Source organism: Hemibagrus wyckioides, linkage group LG20 (assembly GCF_019097595.1).
Source record: "Hemibagrus wyckioides isolate EC202008001 linkage group LG20, SWU_Hwy_1.0, whole genome shotgun sequence".
Lineage (NCBI taxonomy): Eukaryota > Metazoa > Chordata > Actinopteri > Siluriformes > Bagridae > Hemibagrus > Hemibagrus wyckioides.
The window spans coordinates 20096434-20119372 of NC_080729.1; the positions used below are offsets into that span (position 1 = coordinate 20096434).

Below are 22939 nucleotides of genomic sequence, written 5' to 3' on the forward strand. Positions count from 1 at the left end.
CCTCCCTCTCTGATGAGTCAGTGATGTTAAATCCACAGTTGTGGACGTTGCCTCATCATTAAACAAGCCTCAGTTAGACGAGGACAACAGAATCACATGATTATTACTGTTATTAAACTACACTCACGTCCACGCTGATGTCCAGAGCGCGTACGTGACGCGGGAACACGTTAAACCCCGTGTATTAACAAGGCAGAGCTGCACTGAAGGTCAGTGCTCTCCAGACCATTAATTATTCTTCACCACTAATCAACGAACCTAACGAACAGCTTCTAGAGATTAGTGAGACATGGCTTCCATGAACCTTCACACCTCCCACACACACTCCTGCTCTTCATTAGCTTCTCCCAGCACCACACACAGGAAATCCTGACCAAGCCGAGTTTCCACTATCCCAGGAAACCAGAGAGACGTGATAAGACGAGGAGGCGAGCAGCTCGGCTCCTGGGTCGTTATCGGTCCTGTAGGAGGGTACAGGAAGGAAATGTAGGAAAATTTTGTTTAAAAAGAAGACTGATAAACTAAAAAACACTGGTGCCATTTAAGGTCAAAATCCAATCCCACACTAGTGTTTCTCATGTTTCTCTCAGTGATTACTTCAAAACAAGCTTGTAGATGGAGGACAGTCATCTGGAAGCCACACCCACTTCCCCATCTCCAAAATTCCTCCACCACACCAATCCAATCACATGGACTCCTGGACACCGATTGGTCAGAAGAGCACCTCTGACAGGTTTATAGTCAAATTCTCATTATGGTTTCTATAGCAACAGTTCACAGGGTAATGTACATGATGAGATTTTCTTAGAAATTAAAGAGATGTTCATTTTACATTTATCCAGAACACAAGCTGCAATTTGTTTTTGTTTTGTCTTATAAGTCATTAAGTATTAACGTCAAGACAGAATGAAGAGAAAGCTGGTGAGGGAACGAATGTTTGTAGCTGCTATAACGTCAACGAGAAACCGGAAACGACTCGTTTCACAGAACATTAAAATATATTTTAATATTTAAACTTTATATTGGCAAAAGTATTGGGACACCCCTCCAGATCATTGAGTTCAGGTGTTGTTTTTCAGGGATTGGACTCGGCCCCTTAGTTCCAGTGAAAGGAACTCTTAATGCTTCAGCTTCATACCAAGACATTTTGGACAATTTCATGCTCTTTGTGGGAACAGTTTGGGGATGACCCCTTCCTGTTCCAACATGACTGCACACCAGTGACCAAAGCAAGGTCCATAAAGACATGGATGAGTGAGTTTGGTGTGGAGGAACTTGACTGGCCTGCACAGAGTCCTGACCTCAACCCCATAGAACACCTTTGGGATGAATTAGAGTGGAGACTGTGAGCCAGGCCAAAACTGGGACGTCTGCCTTTACCTGCACATGAATGTAATATGGAGTTGTCCCGCCCTTTGCAGCTATAACAGCTTCAACTCTTCTGGGAAGGCTTTCCACAAGGTTTAGGAGTGTGTTTATAGGAATTTTTGACCGTTCCTCTAGAAGAGCATTTGTGAGGTCAGGCACTGATGTTGTGATGACGAGAAGGTCCAGCTAGCTGTCGCCGCTCTAATTCATTATATGAATCATTTGGCTAAATCACCTCGAAATTGTCCAAAATGTCTTGGTATGAAGCTGAAGCATTAAGAGTTCCTTTCACTGGAACTAAGGGGCCGAGCCCAAACCCTGAAAAACAACACCTGAACTCAATGATTTGGAGGGGTGTCCCAAAACCTTTGGCCAAAGTGCATGTCCTCATCATCCTCATAGTTATCCTCATCCTCACACCTCCACAGCAACACCACACAGTTATTCCTAAATGAAAGAAAAAAAATGACAGGAAAAGGATCCAAATCAAGCTGCTTTAATGAAGAAAGGAAGCAGTCGTGAGTTTACAATCACTAGAACCAGAGAGTCTCTAAACAGAGACATTATTCAGGAAAGATTTCCTGGTTTTACTAAATTACAGACGATGAATTCAGGGGAAAGAGAGACGTCAGTAAGTGCATCCGTTTTGGTTTTGCTTCTTCTTTCTTTTTTTTTTTTTTTTAAACTGCCAATATTCATTCCTAATTATCGACAGAGTAAAAAGAGTAGAAAACTGGAAGGGAACAAAAAATTCGCAAAATCAAAAACATATAAATACATATTATTACTATTTTTTTTTACAAAGCCAAATGGTGAGAAATGTCAGGAGATAAAAAGCAACCATCAGAAATCCTAATCTGAGATATAAATTAAACAATGACCCAGAATTTCATCCTAGAAAATAAGCGAGGGAGAAGAGAATATAAGGCTTTCTATTAAAACAAAAACAAAAGAAAGTTCTATCTTTACAGTAGATTACACAGTGAACACGCGCTACATCTCATCCTGCACAGTTAGCTACTGAACGTCAGCAGGAAAACCCGGTTCATGCTAACAAACGAGTGCGATGTAGCAAACGAGTGTCCAAGTTTATAGGGGATATGCCATCTGAGCGCCGGCCGCAAGAAATTGGAGTTCATCCTCTTCCTGTTATTCTGAATTCATTGCTAGCCTAATCGGCGGCTAACGACAAACCGTCCTACTTTTAATGCATTCGCTTGCTGTCTGGAAACTCGACCCGCAACCATCGGAAACTATCGGGAGTGTCGGAAAACGCTTTTCCACAGACACGGTGCTGGAGCTGGAGGCGGAGTCTAACCCGGAGCTGGTCCGGTCTTCACTAAAAGACTTTCATGCAGGATTTTTGCACAAATTATTACGAGTGAAGAAGATCCTCACACCAGCAGAGTTTGGGTGATGGTTGAGTTCGGAGCAATTAATTGTAAGAAAAAGTACAAATCGAAATGTAAACTTTAAGGTAATGTAAAGTTTGTAATGCGAATCGTCAAAATAGCTAAAACAGCGTCGACGGATGAAAAAAATTAATTGCACCTGGGATTCGCAGATTTCCCTGCGCTAATGACACTGCTGGCTGTGTTTATTGTTATTATTATTAATAAGAGTTTCCTGGCAGAATAGAACTAGATAAAGAAACACGCCTAACCTCTTATTGACGGAAGTTGAGTCGTAACCCCCCAAACTGCCCAACCCATAACCCCCCCAACCCTAAAGTCCAACCCTAACCTTTCAACCCTATGCCCCCAACCTTACCTCTTAATCTCTCCACCCCAACCCTAACACTATACCCCTAACCTAACCCTAACTCCCAGCCCCCAACCCTAACCCTTAACCCTAACTCTATACCCCCAACCCTAACCCTATCCCCTAACACTGAAGTGATCTGGTAGAATATTTTTTTACTAGCCAGACTGATTAGCAGGCGTAAAAAAAAGTAAACATGCAGCAAGTATAGATTTGTGTGCAGATTTTTTGTTTGTTGTTTTAATATCTTTTAATATGTTAATAAAGTTCTCTCAAGGGGGTCACTGATTAGCTCATCACTTGCTTGTCAGTCGTCTCTTGTGGGCGTGGCCTGTCCAGCATGACGTTTCATTTATGTTCTGATGTTGCACAGCGCACTATACTACTTATACACACCGCTTTTAAATAAAAACATATTCAACATCGCTTTACATGTAACTAGCGTAGATGTCAGAGTGAGCACGTACATAGCGGCACACCTAGCTTGCTTTGCTAGAGGCAACTGCGACCTCTACTTCCTTAGGAAAATGAATCCATCATTCTCCTAATATCTCACCTACACCTGTGATGAGAAACATTTCTCTTTCGTTTCTGTGGCACAGAATAAAGCTGTGGGCGGGGAACTGAAGAAACGTCGGATCATAGGGTCGCTCCAACGAATCGCTGGGATTCATCTTTACAGACTCGCACCTAATTTTAAAAATTGGTGAGGTGAAAAGTCACAGAAATGGAAATAGAAGTAGAAAGCGACCGCTGACTAGCGCATACGTAGGGCTCAGAGTCGTATTCAGAGACCCACAGCGTTTCGGCTCGGCGGTTTGGCGCACCGTGTCCGTGGAAAAATGGGGTAAGAGAGGATTAAGGAACTCCAACAGAGAATCAGCCGAAAAAAAACAAACAACAAACAATCCTCACAAGCGCTCTTACACACGACCTGACCATAGGGACTGGACATCGCTGTTTACGGTAAGAACGAAACAGCTGCATTTAAAAACACAACCAGGGTCCGATTGTGTCCGAGTCGGAAGCATTCTGGCTGAAAGGCGTGAGGTCACTCCATGATGGCTCTGTAGATGGACGGCTCGATGTAGTCTTCTCTGTAGCGTGAGTTGATGAAGCGCTGTCTTTTCGCATTCTGTTTGACTTCCTTCTCCACGAAGACTCCTTTAAAGCGCATATCCGACGCCACGGACTGGAGGGACAGGCGGAAAGACCACGGATCGATTAAAGGCACTCAGCTACGCTCATGAATAATGAAGTAACAGGAGCAGGAGTGGATTCGTCTTACTCACCAGTCGCGCTTTCACACGTTTGGGCAGCTCCTCGTCCATACAGTACACTTCCTCTCGCTTCACCGTCAGCTGAGACTCGTCCTCAAACTCCAGCTGAGGAGGGACATCAGGGTTTATGAGACAGACAGAGAGAGAGACACAAAGATGAATAATCTGACTTCGATGCATACACAGATTGTTTTAACCGTCTGTTTTCTGATTGGTTGGACCAGGAGGCGGGGCTCATTCTCCATGACAACATCTATGACAGTTTATATCAACACACTCCTCAAAGAAACTGCACTATCGTTTCTATAGCAACACAGGGTTCACAGTTCACAGGGACATTTATGCGGCATCTATGGAAGGAGTCTCCGGGGTCAGTGGGTTCAGAGGTCAAGCTGTTTGGTCAGGAAAAGGTGAAAAAGGTACGCAGTGATGTCGTAAAGACACGTCAGTGTGTGCAGGTCTAGGAAAATAATGACAGTCAGGGTGACGGGGGCAGTAACTCCATCACCCCACCGCCTCACACAGCCCTGATAACCCCATGTATCTGTAATCTGTAACATACTCCATACAAACATACTCCCTGCAGTACTGTACCGCTAAATACTATTTAAAAAAAAGCCTTCTCTCTGAAAGGTTAACTGCTCCTCAGCTCATGTAGGCAGTGAGAAGTCAGAAACCACTCAGTAAACGTGTTAAAATGTCACACCCAAGACACAGGAAGTGACTCAAGCTGACTCAAAGGGAAAATACTGAGCAACAATTATGCCTCAGGCAAAAGCTCCAAACCAGCCATGTTAATCAAATAAAATTAGAGCGTTTAAACTAAACCTGAAAGCTTTGCTCTATACAGGACACAACAGAAGTAAGTACACCCCTGTGGAATTCTCACTTAAATGTCAAACGATTCAAAAGTGCATCACGTTACAGCAAACGAACTGACCAGTAAAATGAAACGATTCAAGAACACCACACACACGACTCAACACCAGCTCTTACATCCACCTTCATCCTGGAACCTCCTTTCCAGCTGCTCTTCACTCAAATGTCTCATTAACACCACCCCTAAAAGATGTTCTTCTGGATTCGAGTCAGGTGATGCGCTCAACCTCGGCCAGGACGTTTAAAAACTCACATGATTTTATCAGTGATATTTATCGTGCTGGAATGTTCCACTTCTTTTGAGCTTCTGGAGATCAGTCATCCTCTCAGCCTGCAGGTTGTTATCTTCTCCACGGGCAATGATACCATCTACAAACACCTTCTGTACCACAGTACCATCACCGTGCTTTACCGTCAGGACCGTGAGTCACCACAGGCTCACCTCAAACAGGTCGGGACTACAGGAGGTGCTTCCAGGGTTTCTTTTCATGTTCCTTAGCCAAGTTTACTTTTGCAGGTTTCTGTTCCAAAAAGTGCACTTAACGTCTGAATAACCCCTGTGCCAAGTCTGGAGCACTGACCCACCTGATGGTCGAAGTCAGAACGTGACGGAGGTGTTGATTCGGTAGGACAGCCACTGTGCCTCCTTTCGAAAACGTTCTCCGAGGACTGTTATGAATTAGGGCTAATAATAGTCTATCTAAACTATTTATTTTTTTATTGTTAAAGGAGAAGTTCACTTCCAGAACAAACACCTACAGATAATTTCCTCAGCCCCTCGTCATCCGAGATGTTCGTGTCTTTCTTTCTTCAGTGGTAAAGAAATTATGTTTTTTGAGGAGAACATTTCAGGATTTTTCTCCATATAGTGGACTTCAAATGGTGCTCCGTGAGTTTGACTTTCCAGAACGCAGTTTAAATGCAGCTTCAAAGACCTCCAAACCTCAATCCCAGCCCAGGAAGAAGGATCTTATCTAGACAAACCACTCATTTTCTTAGAAAAATTTCATATTTTTTAACCACAAAAGCTTGTCTAGCACCAGCCGTGGGATGCGCATCCGTGATGCTACATACTACGTACGTCACATCTGAAGGTCACGTGTGACGTAGGCGGAGCTACAGACCCAGTGGTTACTAATCTGGAGAAGGAGGACCACTCCTGAACATCTTGGATAACAAGGAGGCGAGTTAATTATTTGTAAAATTTTTGAACTTCTCCTTTAAGAAGAAACCCTCTGCAGGTGGACTTCACTCACACCTTCACCCCGAGAGGATTCCATTTTCAATCGTTTCACACGGAGCTTGATTAATTAAATTATTACGTCATGTGTTAAAATAAATAAATCAACTGAACAGCATGGACCAAAATATGATCAACATGTGCCGCACTTTCAATAGAGCAAGAAAAAAGAATCCAGAAAAACCAAACATTTTCCGGAAGGAAAGTTTTAACTAATTTAACTTCCTCATATTCAGGAGATAAAAATCACATCACGATGCACAGTTATGGAAAAGCTTCTGAAACTGCTGGTGAACAAGAAGTATAGAGATTAAAGAAGTAAATAAAAGCTCAGAGTAATTGGTCTGAACTAAAATATCAGAGTAGATCATCTTTATGGAGTACGAGCTCAGGGCTGGTGATGATATCGAAAAATATTTAATGTTACCTAAAAAATTTGAAAATAGTGAGAATTTCGGAGAGTATTGGCGTTAGGATTATTATTTCAGCTGGACGTGGGATGTGCATGAGACTTTTAAGAACTGACCATCAGGAGCAATTGGGATTAATCACCGTGAAAGAACACAGGAGAGAAATAAACGACTGGAACACACCAGTGAGAAGTGTGTGTGTGTGTGTGTGTTGAAATTCAGAGGTCTTGTTGTTTATGCAATGTTGCGTAATCACAGCAGGCCGCTGAAACAGATTGTTCCTTCCTGGACAAACATGATGGAGTGGGCAGTAGCGGAAAATTTCCACACGCAGGTGTACTCAGACGTGTTGTGGGTAATGTTCGGACAATCGTTAAACTGTGTGTGTGAGCGAGAGAGATTCTCTGACCTGATACATGGGGATGACGTGAGCCGCTACAAACTTGGCACCATAGATCAAGCCGTCCGTCCAGCGCACCTGCACCACGTCGCCCTCTGCTGGAGGCCCGAGTCGCACGCAGTCTCTGTTCTGTAACATACAAACGCTTCGTTAAACAAAAACCTGACATGACGCCGTCAGCCGTGTTTTGGGGCAGCGTTACGCACCACTATGTCCTCCGGGAAAAGATTGTCGCTGAACGAGCCGTCGTCGAAGACCACCTCGTAGAACGTGGCTTTGGTGAGCTCCACCACCTCGCACTGGTAGTAGCGGCCGTTTTTGTGCTTGCAGAGGACTTTCTGTCCCTTCACCAGCTCTCGCATAGACGCCTTGTTACGCTGAGGAGGAAAACGGTAAATGTGAACATATAAACAGTCAGAATACACTTTTGATGCATCATCAAGATGTCACTTTATCTTTACTAAAAATCACACAGCTGCTGAAGGGCTGAATTTATAAAGCAGTAAAAAATGTATTAATCTTTCATTTCATCACAGTTCTTCTGGTGAGTTTATTCAGTGTTGCATGACTCATGGAAGATCCGATTTTGAGAGTGATGCTGTACACATCACACCTCGCAGCGTGAGCGCTTATATTCAGCGTATAGTTTACCTGGCAGGAAGAAAGTGTACAGAGATTTGAACAGAGATGCGGTCGTGACTTCTATTCAAGTGACAACTCAACTGATGACTCCAGTTTAAAGAGCCGTTTATCGCCTCGATCTCGCCGAGGAAAAATAACGTATCTGATTTCATCGAGCAAATAAAGACAAGGCAGGGCTTCATGCAGGAACACAAAGTGCAGCTGCAGCACAAATAAACACACACACACACAGGACTGAGAGGCAGAGCAAACATCAGAACAACGGCGATGTAAAATTAGAGGCGTGGCGTATCGTGGACCATCGTTCAGACAGAAATAGCAGAACGTGACACGTCACATAAGAGGATCTGAGCAATGAAGCTTTAACGTGAGCTCAGAGTTCTGAAGCTGCTTTAATGACGCCCTTCTGCTCGAACCGATGATATAAATACCAGCAGAGACACACCCGGCTCAGGATTACCACACGTGGTGCTTTTATCTAAACCGCAGCCGACTCGCTCACGTGCTTTCTGACGCGCCTCAAATCCTCTCTGCTTCACGCCAGGAGCTTCAGGTGCTCGGAAAGTCTGCTACGTTTCCGTCCGAGCGGATCGGGAGAGGAGGCGTGTCTCCGTGATGCTTAACGTTTGTTATTTTTGGCACCTTTGTATTTTCCCGAGACACAAAACAAAAAAAGCTGCAGCTGAAGAAACGGCCACATGCGATGTCCTGAATATATATAGGAGAAAATATAAACAAAAAAAAAACCTTTAATGCAAATCTTTTACATAGAATCAGGTGCGATATCTCAGAAACATAACCTAATATTTATACTTCACTTCACTACAGTCATTATTTTATTTTAAAACTTTTTGAAATATTTTATTTATTTGTTGTTTATTGATGTCCCGGTCACTAACGTGCAAGTTAATTCTTTGTGAACATGACGGAAGGTATACTGCTTCACCTCAAGGAACTTGCCACCTAACACTAGTCACGTTCTTGCTAAGGAGTTGCCATGACGACGTTCTCAATAATCATAAAACATTGCATCTTGAACACACTTACAAACAACAACAACAACAACAACAACGTCCAGTGTCAACACCACGGCAGAAACTCGCCCGGTCATTTAGCCCGAATCTGTAACAATCTGTGGAGAAGGTTTCAGCCGAAATAAAACCCTTGACAGAATTTTCCTGTAGATTAGAACCACGTGGTGCGAGGTTGCTAAGATGCTCAGTCTTTCTGTAAGCAGGTCTCAGCCGTATCTCTCATTTGTTTCCAAACATCAAAGCGTTCTGCTGCTTTTAGCTGAGGAAGAGTCGAGGCCTGGAGGGACGGAGTGCGGATACAGATAAGGGAACGAGATTGGAATCTGTATAAAGGGGGTTTCCTTGTTTCTGTCAAACACTAAACATGTCATTACTCACTGCTCTTTATTCTGGAAATCGCCCCTCCTTTAGCGGTTTTTCTCCTTCTTTTCATTCAGTCACTTCTCCATTAAAATGATTGCAACAGTTATGATTGGCTAGCGTCACTGTGACTGACAGCTGAAACAGAGCAAGCCCCTCCCACCCAGACAGTTTTGCTCTCTTGGCTCCCAGACAGTTATCAGTCACTGTTAGCATCATCAGTTCTGTGATTTTCGCTTTTTGTGTGGGCGGGGCTAAACTAAATTATCCAATTGGTGATTATCACCATGCTCCAGTGAGACACACACCATTACTGAGTGTTAGATAAACATCAGTGAGTGTGTGTGTGTGTGTGTTACCTCGACATTTGTGCCTCCTTTGTGTCTCCAGCAGGTGAAGAAGACGACGAAGGGCCAGTCGTCGGGGTGCATGTGAACGCCGGCCGCCTGAGCGCACGTGGGGTGAAAAGAGGACGAGCAGCGGCCGTGTGAACACTGAACACAGCAACCGGATGCTCTCTTCATCCGCTTCCGACAGTACTGACACTTCTGCAGAACAAACACTTCCTCTGAAGAGCGCAGGATTAAGTGCTAACTCTTGACTGATCTTATCGTGATTTCTACTAACTACTTCCCTTTTATGTTGCAATATGTAGAAACGCCTCTCTACTTTTCTTCTGTGTTAGCTGTGCAGATTAATTATTAAAGCAATATCTCACACACACACACACACACACACTTACCAGTTTAAATCTCTGTAGTGGTATAGCACTGAGGTCGACTGGCCGGCGCTCGGCGATGTTCACAAATCTGGCTTCTAAAACTGCTACTGCACAGTATACATGCACCCACCTGCGTACACACACACACACACACACACACACACCACTTTATCAGATTCACATACGATACAGTTACTAACTGGTGTGGTGCAAAAGTATTGAGGGGTGGCACTGAACTGATATAATTAGATGCTGGTTCATTCTTGCAATGACACTGACATGGGGTGTGTGTGTGTGTGTGTGTGTGTGTGCACCACAAACTGTATTTTGTGTTTTAATGATCAGCACAAAAAGCCACAGAAGGGGAAAGACGCACATTATTTTCGCTGTGCACTGACCCGTGAATTCACAAACTGTGGCTGTGATGACCGCTGTGATTAGATACACAAGTTTTACTAGGGCACAATGAAGCAGCTCTGTTAGATACAGATCAACACGTCACCCTGACCAAGCCTCTTATTATTATTATTACTAAAATCCACACGTTGTTTCCTGAGACGTTCTGTATACTTCGTCAACCTCGTTCTCATAAGACTGACGATAATTTCCTGGGAGATCTCCCAAGATGGCTGCTGCTACTCACTTGTCATTGTTGGCTCTCTGCAGTGCTCCTCCTCTTAAAGAACACAAACAACAGTCCTGTGGGGGAAGAGGAGAATAATTATAAACCACACATACACACGAAAGTGGTCACTGCAGGATGTTTTGTAAAAAAAACCCAAGCTGATGAGGTCATGTTCCTGCCCGACGGCTCTGACCCTACTCTCTTCTCCTCTTCTGATTAGATAAAACTCTGCAATCTGTCCGTCCGTGTGTAAATCTTTATATTCTACAAACACGATAACATCTGCATCCACAATGTTTGTTTCAATATATCTACAGTGTGGAAACAGACTCAAGTGCAGGGTTCCTTCACACAGAACATCATTTCAGTGGCAAAATACACCAATAACCCTCTGACCACTGACCGGTGAAATGAATAAGACTGAGTATCTCATCATGGCACCTGTTAGTGGGTGGGATACATTAGACAGCAGGTGAACATTTTGTCCTCAAAGTTGATGTTAGAAGCAGGAAAATGGACAAGTGTAAGGATTTGAGCGAGTTTGACCAAAAGGGCCAAATTGTGATGGCTAGACCACTGGATCAGAGCATCTCCAAAACTGCAGCTCTTGTGGGGTGTTCCCGGTCTGCAGTGGTCAGTATCTATCAAAAGTGGTCCAAGGAAGGAACAGTGGTGAACCGGAGACAGGGTCATGGACGATCAAGGTTCATTGATGCACGTGGGGAGTGAAGGCTGGACCGTGTGATCCGATCCAACAGACGAGCTACTGTTGATCAAACTGCTGAAGAAGTTAATGCTGGTTCTGATAGAAAGGGGTCAGAATACACAGTGCAGGACGGGTCAGGGCTGTTTTAGCAGCAAAAGGGGGACCAACACATTAGGCAGGTGGTCATAATGTTATGCCTGATCAGTGTATGTAAAAATTTAACACCACAAAGGAGTGTCCAGTGTGTCAGGTTTCACCTCGCAGAGACTCACTGTTTACTCAAAGCAAACACTTTTACTGCAGACAACACGGCTTTCAGATCATCCTGCCTCTGTTCACTTTTCTTTTCTGCTTTCTCCTGATAGAATATTAAAGAAAACACACAACGTGGTTTTGTACATCGTCTCGGGTCCAGTCTCTCGGATCCTGATCCCGCTACCATTTTTACCTCAACTCTATTTACAAATCAATAGCTTCCTGGATCTTCATGAATAATTTACTGCTATACATTAAACACACGCAGCACCAATCTGATATCCGAGTCCAACACCAGAAAAACATCAGATATCAGAAGGAAGAAAAAAAAAAATCTGATCTGATCCTGTGTCGAAAAAGAAAAAAAGACTGAAATCATGTCTGAAAAAAATAAAAATAAATAAATAATATTAAATACATAAATATCTGAAAACATTAATACAAAAAAAAACAGATTATGCTTATAAATAATTTTAATAAATAAATTAACAATTAATGATTAAAATACAAAAAAAATAATTAGTATTAATAATAATAATAATCATACACCGAGCTACAAAGAGACTTTCCACTTTTGAAGAATAAAATTTCTCAGCCATAATACTAAAAGAAATCAAATAAAATCCATGCATGTTTTATTTCTATTACTTTAAATAAAGTGTTTTACTCAACACTCTGTAACTCTTATCAAGCTGTACATGAGCAGATCTACTCAGAAACGTGTTTCCACATAAAACGTATGACGTGTTTATCCTGCTCATGTTCCTGAGTGTATAAATTTACACGAAACTCTCGAACCTGCACGACCCCTCTCACTTTTTTTTGTTTAGTTTGGTTAAATATTAGAGACAGATTTAATGTAGGAAAGATAAATGTGGCTGTTTAAATGCGCTTTGGAAATAAAATGTACTTCATTAGCACAAAAATATCATTCAAACGTTATATTTCTAAATTAGATGCTGGACTGTTGATGTTCAGCTTTTATCTGAATAATGCTTGTGTTTTTACTGAGACTGTGATGATGTAAAAGCTCTCACCTGAGTGAAAGCGCTGGCCTCACAGCGTGAACACCTCCATCCGTCCAGATCGCCGTCTCGAGGCACTCCATAGCAACCTGAGGAGGAGACAGATTTTTTCACCTGACTCAGTTCTTTATAAATTTCAAATCATGCTATGGGTCTTGAAATCAAACAACAAATCTCAGCAATACATACACACACACACACACACACACACACACAGATCAGGTATAACATTAAGACCAGTGGCAGGTCATCAAATGTATCCTTTAGGTCCTGTAAGTATCATTTAAGTCCATGGAGGCCCCACCTCGCTACATACAGGACTTAAAGGATCTGCTGCTAACATCTTGGTGCCCAATACCACAGCACACCTTCAGGGATCTAGTGGAGGTCATGCCTCGACGGGTCAGGGCTGTTTTGGTAGCAAAAGGAGGGGGACCGACACAATATTCGACAGGTGGTCATAATGTTAAGGCTGATTGGTGTGTGTGCATATTTTATATATATATATATATATATATATATATACACACACACTACTCACAAAAAGTTAAGGATATTGTGCTCTCGGGTGAAATTTCAGGATGCACCTAAAATGCACTATAACCTTTCCATGTGAACTTAATTTGACCTTCTCTACACTTTTGAATGCACATGTCCAACTGTTCAGTGTTTCAGTACTTTTTGCAGAACTTGCTGTTCTCTTGCTGTTCTTTGCGCTTAACGGCAAAATTCACAACTGGTGTTTGATCCATGAATCCACCAATAAATTTCCTGGTTCCATTAGAATTGGTATTTAAACAGTCCTCTTCATCATGCTGTTCACATTTTGACATCATGAGACCAAGACCACACCTAACAACTGATCAACAGAACCTCACCATTGTGAGGCTTCAAACAGGATGTTCTCAGAGGGAAGTGGCCACTGAGCTTAGAGTGTCACAGAGTGTCATCAGCAGGTTGGGACAGAGATATAGAGAGACTGGAAGGGTCACAGAAAGGCATAGAAGTGGACGTCCTTTGGCCACATCTCACATTGATGACCGCTTCATTGTGAACAGTGCCCTGCGGAACCGGATGATGAATGCCACTCAACTCCAGGCACATTTAAGGGAGGTGAGAGGAACCCAAGTGTCACGTCAGACCATTCAAAACCGTTTACATCAGCGTGGTCTGCGTGCTAGACGACCTGCAAGGGTACCTGACCACACCACCAGACACAGGCGTCGGGGCCAGGGAGCATTTACGCTGGACGAGGGACCGGTGGGCCTCAGTGCTGTTCTCTGATGAAAGTCGATTCACGTTGAGCAGAAATGATGGCCACCATTGAGATTTTTTGTTGTGGTATACCCTCCACTGTTGTTGGCTTTTGTATCAATAAATTGTTTGAGATGAGGAAATCACCACTGCATGCTTCTACTTAAACGCCCTACTTTCATGATATAATAACACTGTAGCCTGAACTTTTTACATTTTCCATAAATTTCACCCAAAAGCCAAATATCCTTAACTTTTTGTGTGTGTGTGTATATATATATATATATATATATATATATATATATATATATATATATATATATATATATATATATATATATATATATATATATATATATATATATATATATATATATATATACATATATATATATATATACATATACACACACACATACATATATACACACAAAATATATATATATATACACAAAATTATTTATAAGCTCTGTGACATCTGTAGTTTATTTCTAATTAAAGAGAACACTGAACACACACGTTACAGCGATGGAGCTAAACTTGGACTCGTCAGCAGAATACTGTTTTGTTTTGTTTTTTGCATTGTCTTGCTTTTCCTCACACCAAAAACACCTGAAGGTGACGAGGGGAAAATATTTTGGGAGATGTGAGGGTGAAAACACAGCCTTCTGCACGTTCGCACAAAGAGAATCTGTGGGAAACTCTCGGTGTTTTGGAACGATGTGCCAAGTGATTTAGTCTGAGAGAGATTTAACCCCATCAACACTTCTTCTCGTTCGCCGCCGTCTCTCTTACAGAACTGTTCTTTCTGGCACTCGTACGTTCTGGACTGTGATTGGTCAGAAGAGGTGGTGTTATGACGTCACAGGTTTCTCTTATTATTGACGTGTTTGTTTTAATCTTACAGTTTCTATGGTAACAGAAGCAGACGAAATACACAGTTGTCGACAAACGGACAAAAAGTATGGCGTGTTGTCAAACAACCAAAACACAACAGGAAGTGATGTCATAGGAAAACAATCAACATCTGAGGGCCTTATCAAAGCACTCGGTCACTGATTATTTTCCTGAAACAGCACGACACGGAGTGTGTTACTGCACACTTATACAGTAAAGAACAAATGGAATATGAAAGGTGTGAGGTTGACCCAGTGTGTATGTGTCTGCAGCGACACTCACTGGTGTGTACGCGCACTGAGCAGACCGAGCAGCTGACCAGAGGACTGGTTCCGTCCTCATCCAGGTTCGGAGTGGACAGCTGTCCGTCTGAACTCGCCGTGAAGCACATCTCCGGGATCAGAGGCTTTGTCCTCAGCTTCTCCTCTCCGCTACAGATGGACATTCCTTGACTCAGAGTTCTCAGCTCGCTCTGGGAAGAACCGGAGACAGACACAGGGGTGGTATTAGAGGAGTGTGTACACACACACGCACACTCAATAACCAACAGCAACATAACCAATAATTTCAACAGCAGTCAAATAGTCAGCAGCTGGAAGCCTGGAACTTTAATCAGCAACATCTGTCCATATAAAAAACATTAGTGGTGATTAGCATGTCATGGCTAAACTAGCTACAAAAGCTAATTTGCTAAACAAGTAGAAAATCTGAGAGTCTGGATGACTGAAATAATTTTAATGTAATGGAATAATGTATTTAAAATATCATATTTTAAGTGCAGCATAAATAAAAGGATCCGACTGTCTGAATCGCTGTCTAAAGAATCAAAATCATTTTGTACTGATTCAGTGTAAATGTTAAATCACAGGTAAATGGATCTTATTGTATCAGATTCAACGACAATCACATCACAAATCCTTGCCTCATTCTCCATCACTGTTATTCACACATTTTGTTTAAATTGTTGTTCAAACATTATTAGTACACAATGAATCATATCATAAGATTCAAATCAAAATATTGAATCATTCTCTTATATATCAAAATCATACGAGTTTGTCAAATCACTAGTGAATCGTATCATATCGGATACATAACGAATCGAATCATTAGGAATCACTTACCAATCACATCAGATTCATAATGAATTAAAATTACAATCATTAATGAACCGTATCATATCAGATTCATAACAAATTGAATCATTAGGAATCACTTATGAATCATACTATACAGGATTCATAACGAATCGAGTCAATATGAATCACTTGGGAATCATATCAGATCATAATGAATTAAAATCATTACATATGAATCATATGATATCAGATTCATAAATTGAATCATTACAAATCACTTATGAATCGTAATCATATCAGATTTGATGGACTCAAAAAATGAATCACTGTCTCATGAACCATATGATTGCCCCACAGTGAATCATTGCCATATGAATCAGAATCACACCAGTGGAACCCTGAAATGAGTAAAATCTTTGAATTTAATAATCGATGATAATTATTCCTTTATAATTTTGTCCTTTATTGCTTGGATACACGATCATCGTGTGTGTGTCTTGATTAGTTTATCAGAGGGTGTGTCCCTGGCGCTGACTCTGTACCTGTTCGTAGGTGTGGAAGAGACTGCACACGGCGCAGTATGGAGGCTGGAGACCTGAACGCCGGTTAAACTCGCGCTCGACTTTAAAGCTGCGCAGAACCCGTTTCTGCCAGAGAGGCATGAGCAGCTGGGACCAGGGGTCCGATTCCTGAGAGTCCACGTCTATCTCCACCTGCTCCTGCATCTCTGCATCACACACACACACACAATTATATCAGTGAGCCTACTTCCATGGAGAAAGTGTGAATGTGCATAAAACTAATACGTTAGTCTAAAATATGCCCCACCCACCACCGGTGCTATTGGGTCAGACTGAGGTCACAGGACACTAACTACACACAGGTTGACTACGTTCAGCTCATTGAGGAATTTTGTCTCGACACCTACAGAGAAAACACACATTTTCTGCCGGTCCGATCGCGATGCGTCTCTGAGCTGAACCGAACCATGTTCACACCCGTGCTTAATGCCGTCCTCATAACCCAGGACTCTTCTTAACGCTAGGAGTGAACGGGTCCGAAATGACCGGTTTCCACGGATACCACAAGGCGTCGGATTCCGTTTCTGCTCATCCTAGCTCACTAACGGTGATCCGGTCACACAAATTTTTTTTTTAGAGGTTCCACAATAACACTAGGGCGAACATTTACAGCATTTTTAAAAATTATTTTGCACACTGCTTTTTATTCTATTTCAACCTTTTCCTCTGCTTCAGCTCCAGAGAGAAACCGAACACATTATAAAATGTGGAAAAAGATCCTAGAGGGGGGCCAAAACTTCTGGTCATGTAGTGAAATGTAACCTTCATCGCTGGAGCTCTCTTTGAGCAGAGGGTGGAGGTGAGGCAGGGTGCTGAGGGGCTGCAGCTTCCTCATCATGCTCTTGTTCTCCTTCTCATCTTCGGTTTCCTCCTGCGGTGAACAAAACAACTTTACAGTAAAATGATTGTCAGGTTTTAGTTGTTAGAGACAGAAGGGCATTAAGGACAGAGGAGACGTCACACACTGTTTCATGAATAAAAGATGATTAATATCATATCTGTAGCTCCTGGTACTGTATCGTTATTATAATACAATTACAATCATTGAAACGTTGCGCATAAGTAAATTCCTTCATTATAAGAATAATTATTATTTAGAGTTCTCATATTCCAGATTTCCTTCATTCATGCAGTAATGTAATGTAAAGGAATTTGCCAGAAGCTCGAGCGAATGGTGGGTTTTATGACACGGTTTTGAGCGACATCTAGTGTTCACATCAGGAACTGTAACTTAAAGCTTAAAAACGTATTTTTAATTTATAAAGAAATATTAAAAAATGGAACTGAGAAATTGTGTAAAAAAATAGTTTAACATGACATCAGCTCCTTCATGTAAGTCTGTAATTCAATTAATTTAAAAATAATAAAAACTTTCATTAAAGTGTATGGTGATGTAATCTATAATGATAGTGAGGTCATCTCCCAGCCCTGGCTAATCATTTGATTTGTCCTCGCTGACCATTCTGGAGTGTCCATATTCCTCACCTTTGTGTCTGTGCTGTGTTCTGGAGTGTCTGTGCTGCGCTTCAGCTCGGGTGTGGGTTCAGACTCGGATTCGGACTCTGACTCGGACTTAACGAAGTCCTGGGCCCGGGGAGGTTGAGGATGAGGTTTACAGAGTGTGGCTTTAGCGGCGTAGGTGTGGACCTGCAAGGCATCGGAGGGGCTCAGGGTCCTGTGGAAGAGCAGGCTGGCCACCCCGGGCTTGCTGGATGTCCAGGGCAAGGCAGAGAGGCAGTGAGAGGCCATAGGGATGGTGGCAATGGACAGGTGACTTTTCTTGGGGCCCTGAGGACACGCCGCTGTAACCTCCGACTTAACACAGGCCGTGCTCTCGGAACGATCTCCGAGCTTCAGCCACTTCCTGCTGTCTGGAGGAGGTTTCACACTCGACTCACTGCTGCACTCTGAAACCCAAATAGAGCACATTCACATACACACCACAATCCAGAGATCAGACAGAGAGAGAGAGATGGAGAGAAAGAAGAAAAGCAATAAAGAAATAAAAGAAAGAAAGAATTTCTTATGGCTGCTCGTGCAGTAAGAGAAGGAGAGCAGTGTGCGGTACCGGTACTGTCCCAGCTCAGCTCAGTCCGTGGAGAGAGGCGTCCCTTCTTCCCGTACTCGGAGTTGTCGTGAGTTGCGTCGCTCTTTGGTAGAACATCATCCGGTACCTCCAAACACACACGGTGCCTCTTAGTACCAATTCTCTGTTTGGCCACACTGAGAACATTAAAGGAAAAGTCTAACATTAAATAAGGAATAAGATTAAAGGACACAAATCTTGGCCTGTAAGGACCATTCCCAAAAGGAAGGTGGATTTTATTTAGACCTTTTTTTAGACGAGTCGTTGCTCTGGTTCTGTGTGCAAGGAGCTCGATGGCCGAAGTTTCCTTTCTTGCCTCCCATGAATTCCGCCGCCTCTGGCGTGGGCTTGGTGTGATCGATGGGAGTGTTGTCCTTCCCCGACAGCCACAACTCGTATCGGTCCGGCTGGAACTTCCTGACGAACACGTCCATGGAGATCTTCACCATGTCCTTCCGACACGAGCACTGCGTCCGAGAGCGTCAGATGTGAAATTTAACCCGGGAAAAAAAAAACAGAACACACACAAGACAGAAAGGAGACTGAAATCACCCTCACCAGAATGGCCTGCTTTCCATAATCGATCCATCGCTGCGTGGCGAAGTTGGTCGACTCGGCGCAGTTAAAGCCGTGATTGAAACCGGCGTGGTAGCCGTACGGGAAGGTTATCATGAACTCTCCAGCTTCCTGAGTGATCTAAAAATAAACAAAATAAACACATAAATTAAATAATAATTACACAAACTCCCTAAAAACAGAGAGTGAGAAACAAATCTTAATTTACAGCGATTTTTACAAAACACTCACCTTTTCGAAAGGGATGCCGTATTTCTTTAAAATAGACGGCGAGATAAGGGTCATCTTGTGTCTGAGAAAAGCTTCACAGTTTTGAGAACTTCCAGGAAAAAATCCTGCACGAGGAAAAGAGTCCGAACTTTAGATGTATTTAAACTGCAGTTCAGACGAAATCCAGCAGAGGGCGGAAATATTCACATGTGAACAACCTTACACCAGGCCTGATTATGAAAAAAGTTATTATTGTGTAAGTAAAACATTTTTTATATAATCAGACAGTCAGTAATATACGAGTTAAATAAGAAGCAGAGATACAATCGGCACCTGGCTGTTTAGTTTCGGCAAACTTTAATAAATGTGAAATAATGAGGGCAGCAAAAATAAATACATTAATAAGTAAATAAATTAATAAGTAAATAAATTAATACATATAATATTTTAATTAATTAATTAAAATAACTTTTAAAACAATAATAAAATACATCAATAAATCAATATTTCATAAAAAATAGTTTCTGTTTGGATTAAATTGTGCAAAACATATCGACTGTCCCGTGATTTCAGTCACATGGCCACCAAGTTATCTCCGTTTTGGTGAATCCCAAATCTAGGAATTTCCTCGTATAGAGCACTGGATTCGGACAGTGACTCTGATTTCTTTTAAAGAGTACAAAAGTAAAATTAAGATAAAAGATTCTGAACACCAAGAAATGGAGCGGATGTGGATTTAATTTATTGGGAAAATTTGTGTTTCTGTATGAGACAGGATTAAACTCTGCTCCTGCCTACCTTTAGCCAGGCGCTCCAGTCTCTTCCCGTGCTCCGGAGGCACAGTATACCTGTGGAGGAATTTCAGAAATTAAGGAGAAGGTTCTAACAAATCTCAGAGTGATACGTTGTTCTTCCATACAGGAGATGTACCATGACTTGGGTTCCCCAAAGTGCAGGTAATTAATGCTGTAGAGGTCCATGTCCTCCGTGTGCCAGGCGAAGGTGGTCTTCCACATGCCGAAGTACAGGTACGGCGTGTTCACCCCCTCGATGGTGATACCGCTGTCGTGCTCCACCGTGTCCAGGATTGTGTTCAGACGACCCACGTTCCACTCATCCACGTCCTGATGAGGTAAAAACGTACGATTACTCCTCCTGTACATCTCCAGTATCCAAGAGCCAAGGCAAAGAAATAAAAAATTTATAAATAAATAAACGGAAGAAGTCACTCACGGGGTCGTAGAGCGTCCCGTTCACATCAGCGCCATAGATGGGCGGGTTAAAGGTGACGTTTTTCCAGTACTTCCTCTCCAGCTCTTCAAAGTCGTCGTATCGAGGGCTGCAGAACCTACAGCCAGGAGACAAGACACAGATTCAGAGAATCATCATCATCATCAAGTTGATATTATTATTATTAATTAATAATAATATTAATAATAATTAATAATATATTAATTTTCTAGTAATTAAACTCTTTCCTGAGGAAGTTCATCCATCATCTGTGTTTCTGTGCAGGAAAAAACCGAGTGTGGGGGTGAGAGGCAAGCATTAGGGGCGAGAGTGAGGGCAGGGATTAGTGCTGGTGTGAGAGTGAGGAGTGTGAGGGTGAGGACTAGTGCTGGTGCGAGAATTAGGGCAGGGATTAGTGCTGGTACGAGTGTGAGGACGAGTGTGAGGGTGGGGACTAGTACTGGTGTAAGAGCGAGGGCGGGGGTTAATGCTGGGGTGATTGTGAGGGGCCGAGTGTGAGGGTTGGGGATAGGTTCTGGTGCGCGTGCAGACTCACTTGTCGCTGTTGGCCGTTTTGCGGAACTCCTTGACGGTCATGGGTTTTTTCTGGATGTTGTACTGTGTGAAGAGTCCTGACTGACCCGTCACCACCTGCTGGATCGGCGCCGGGATCAACAAGTCGTCGATGTCGTCGTACGAGTGCCGGGGCTTCCACTCCTTCGGAGGGACAATCTGAGGAAGAAACACACATTCAACACGGTCAGATGATTTTATTCCATTATATCATCACTCTCACTAAAGGCTTTTTAATTCTCCGTGCCGATGCTGCGTGTACCTTGGCCAGACCGGCTCTGTGTGCTCCCTGAGACTCGATGTAAGCGATGTAGCGGTTAAAGTTTTTAAACTCCTCCATGGTCGGGTAAAACGTCATGATCCCCTTATAGGAGGAAGACTTCGAGTCGGACGCCATCTTCGCTCCGGCAGATCAGATCCTGAAACATCGGACACGTTAGTCCAGTTACTTTTACATGAACCTGAAAGACTTTAAAGATTCATTTTTACCTCAGTAGTGAAATATTTACCAAACCAGTGATGTTTTAAAAAAATACAATAAAAATTTGTAATGCTGATAATCCTGAAAGCTCCGAGATCGAGTTCAGCACCGAGAGCAAACCAGAGAATCAACATTTTAAGAAATTTTTTAACTAAAAAAAAAAAATTTAGTAGTGAGAGTATTTTTTTTTAATTATTTTAAAAAAATGTTAAAAATAATAACATTTTATGATATTAAAAATAATTATTCAGCACATCAGTTTACAATTTAAATTAAACAAACAAAAAAAGCCATAAAAGTACTCTCAGTAGAATATTAAACTGTTCACAACACTGCAGTATCCAAATATTTAATACTGATTTAAACATTATTATTGTTTGATTAATATTATAAATGTTTTAGTGTTCATTTACGACATGCAGGACCATATGCTCCAAGTTTATCTATTTTTTTTTATTCTTTTATTTACCAGATTTACTCATTAAATACAACTTTCAGCACGTGCACATTTCTTTATTATTATTATTATTATTACTGTTGTTTTATAATTATAATTATTATAACTGATTTAATAAACGGATTATAAATTCATGCACACATTGGTGTAAAGTAAGACATGGTTACAAGCTAAGCTAGGCTATCAGTGCGCGCGCGCGCGCACACACACACACAAATGTAACTCCACTTAACACCCGTGTACACACAACACAATAAACCACGCCCCGCCCAAACCACGCCCCCGCCCCTCCGGTCCAGACACTTTAAAACGCTGATTGGCTGAAACAAGCGTCTCTTTAAAAAAAAAAAAAAGTCTTAAGGCTAATGCTAACTTAGCTTCGTAGCTAGGCCGTTATGCTACACGTCCCGGAAATGAGAAAACATTCAGCGGAGATTAACGCTACAGTTTAAAAGCTTGACAGCATTGTGAATTAAACACAGAAATAAAGAGAACAGACAGAAAAAGTCCATTACAAATCCGAGATTAGCTTCAGAGCGAGCAAGACTCCACAGTGTTACCGTTTAGCTAGGTAGCATCTGCTAGCTCAACTCCGTGCAGACAAAATACTGTGTTACAGAACTAGCACAAGGAAGAAAAGGCGCTGGATTCTGAAAGAGTCCGTGGTGTGAATGCAGAAGCACTTACCGATAATGTCGAATAAGGCGCGGGGAAAATCCCCCTAAGGCTTTAACCAGGTTCAGTCACTTCGCTCAACACCGGACGTTTAAAAGCCGAAACCCGTAACCTCCATTAGCTCAGTATTGCGC

The 22939-nt window shown here is 42.2% G+C and overlaps 1 protein-coding gene across 2 annotated transcripts; it reads right to left on the reverse strand.

Annotated features, from left to right (window-relative positions):
- Positions 1–3221: 3221 nt before the first annotated feature.
- Positions 3222–22939, reverse strand: kdm4ab (lysine (K)-specific demethylase 4A, genome duplicate b). 2 transcript variants are annotated; one of them, XM_058418459.1, is made up of 22 exons: positions 22818–22939; positions 21455–21611; positions 21176–21351; positions 20623–20737; positions 20320–20513; positions 20188–20237; positions 19411–19514; positions 19162–19299; positions 18850–19070; positions 18586–18740; positions 18003–18424; positions 17280–17388; positions 16479–16663; positions 15140–15329; positions 12719–12795; positions 10739–10794; positions 10117–10225; positions 9734–9922; positions 7545–7715; positions 7348–7467; positions 4422–4514; positions 3223–4321 (listed from the first exon to the last, which is right to left on the reverse strand). In XM_058418459.1, exons 2-22 carry the CDS (start codon positions 21587–21589, stop codon positions 4181–4183), a joined length of 3150 nt encoding a protein of 1049 aa, XP_058274442.1. In that variant the 5' UTR covers positions 21590–21611; positions 22818–22939; the 3' UTR covers positions 3223–4180. The 2 variants fall into 2 exon arrangements, with proteins under 2 accessions (XP_058274443.1, XP_058274442.1); XM_058418460.1 differs by lacking the exon at positions 22818–22939 and having other exon boundaries at positions 3222–4321; positions 21455–21604.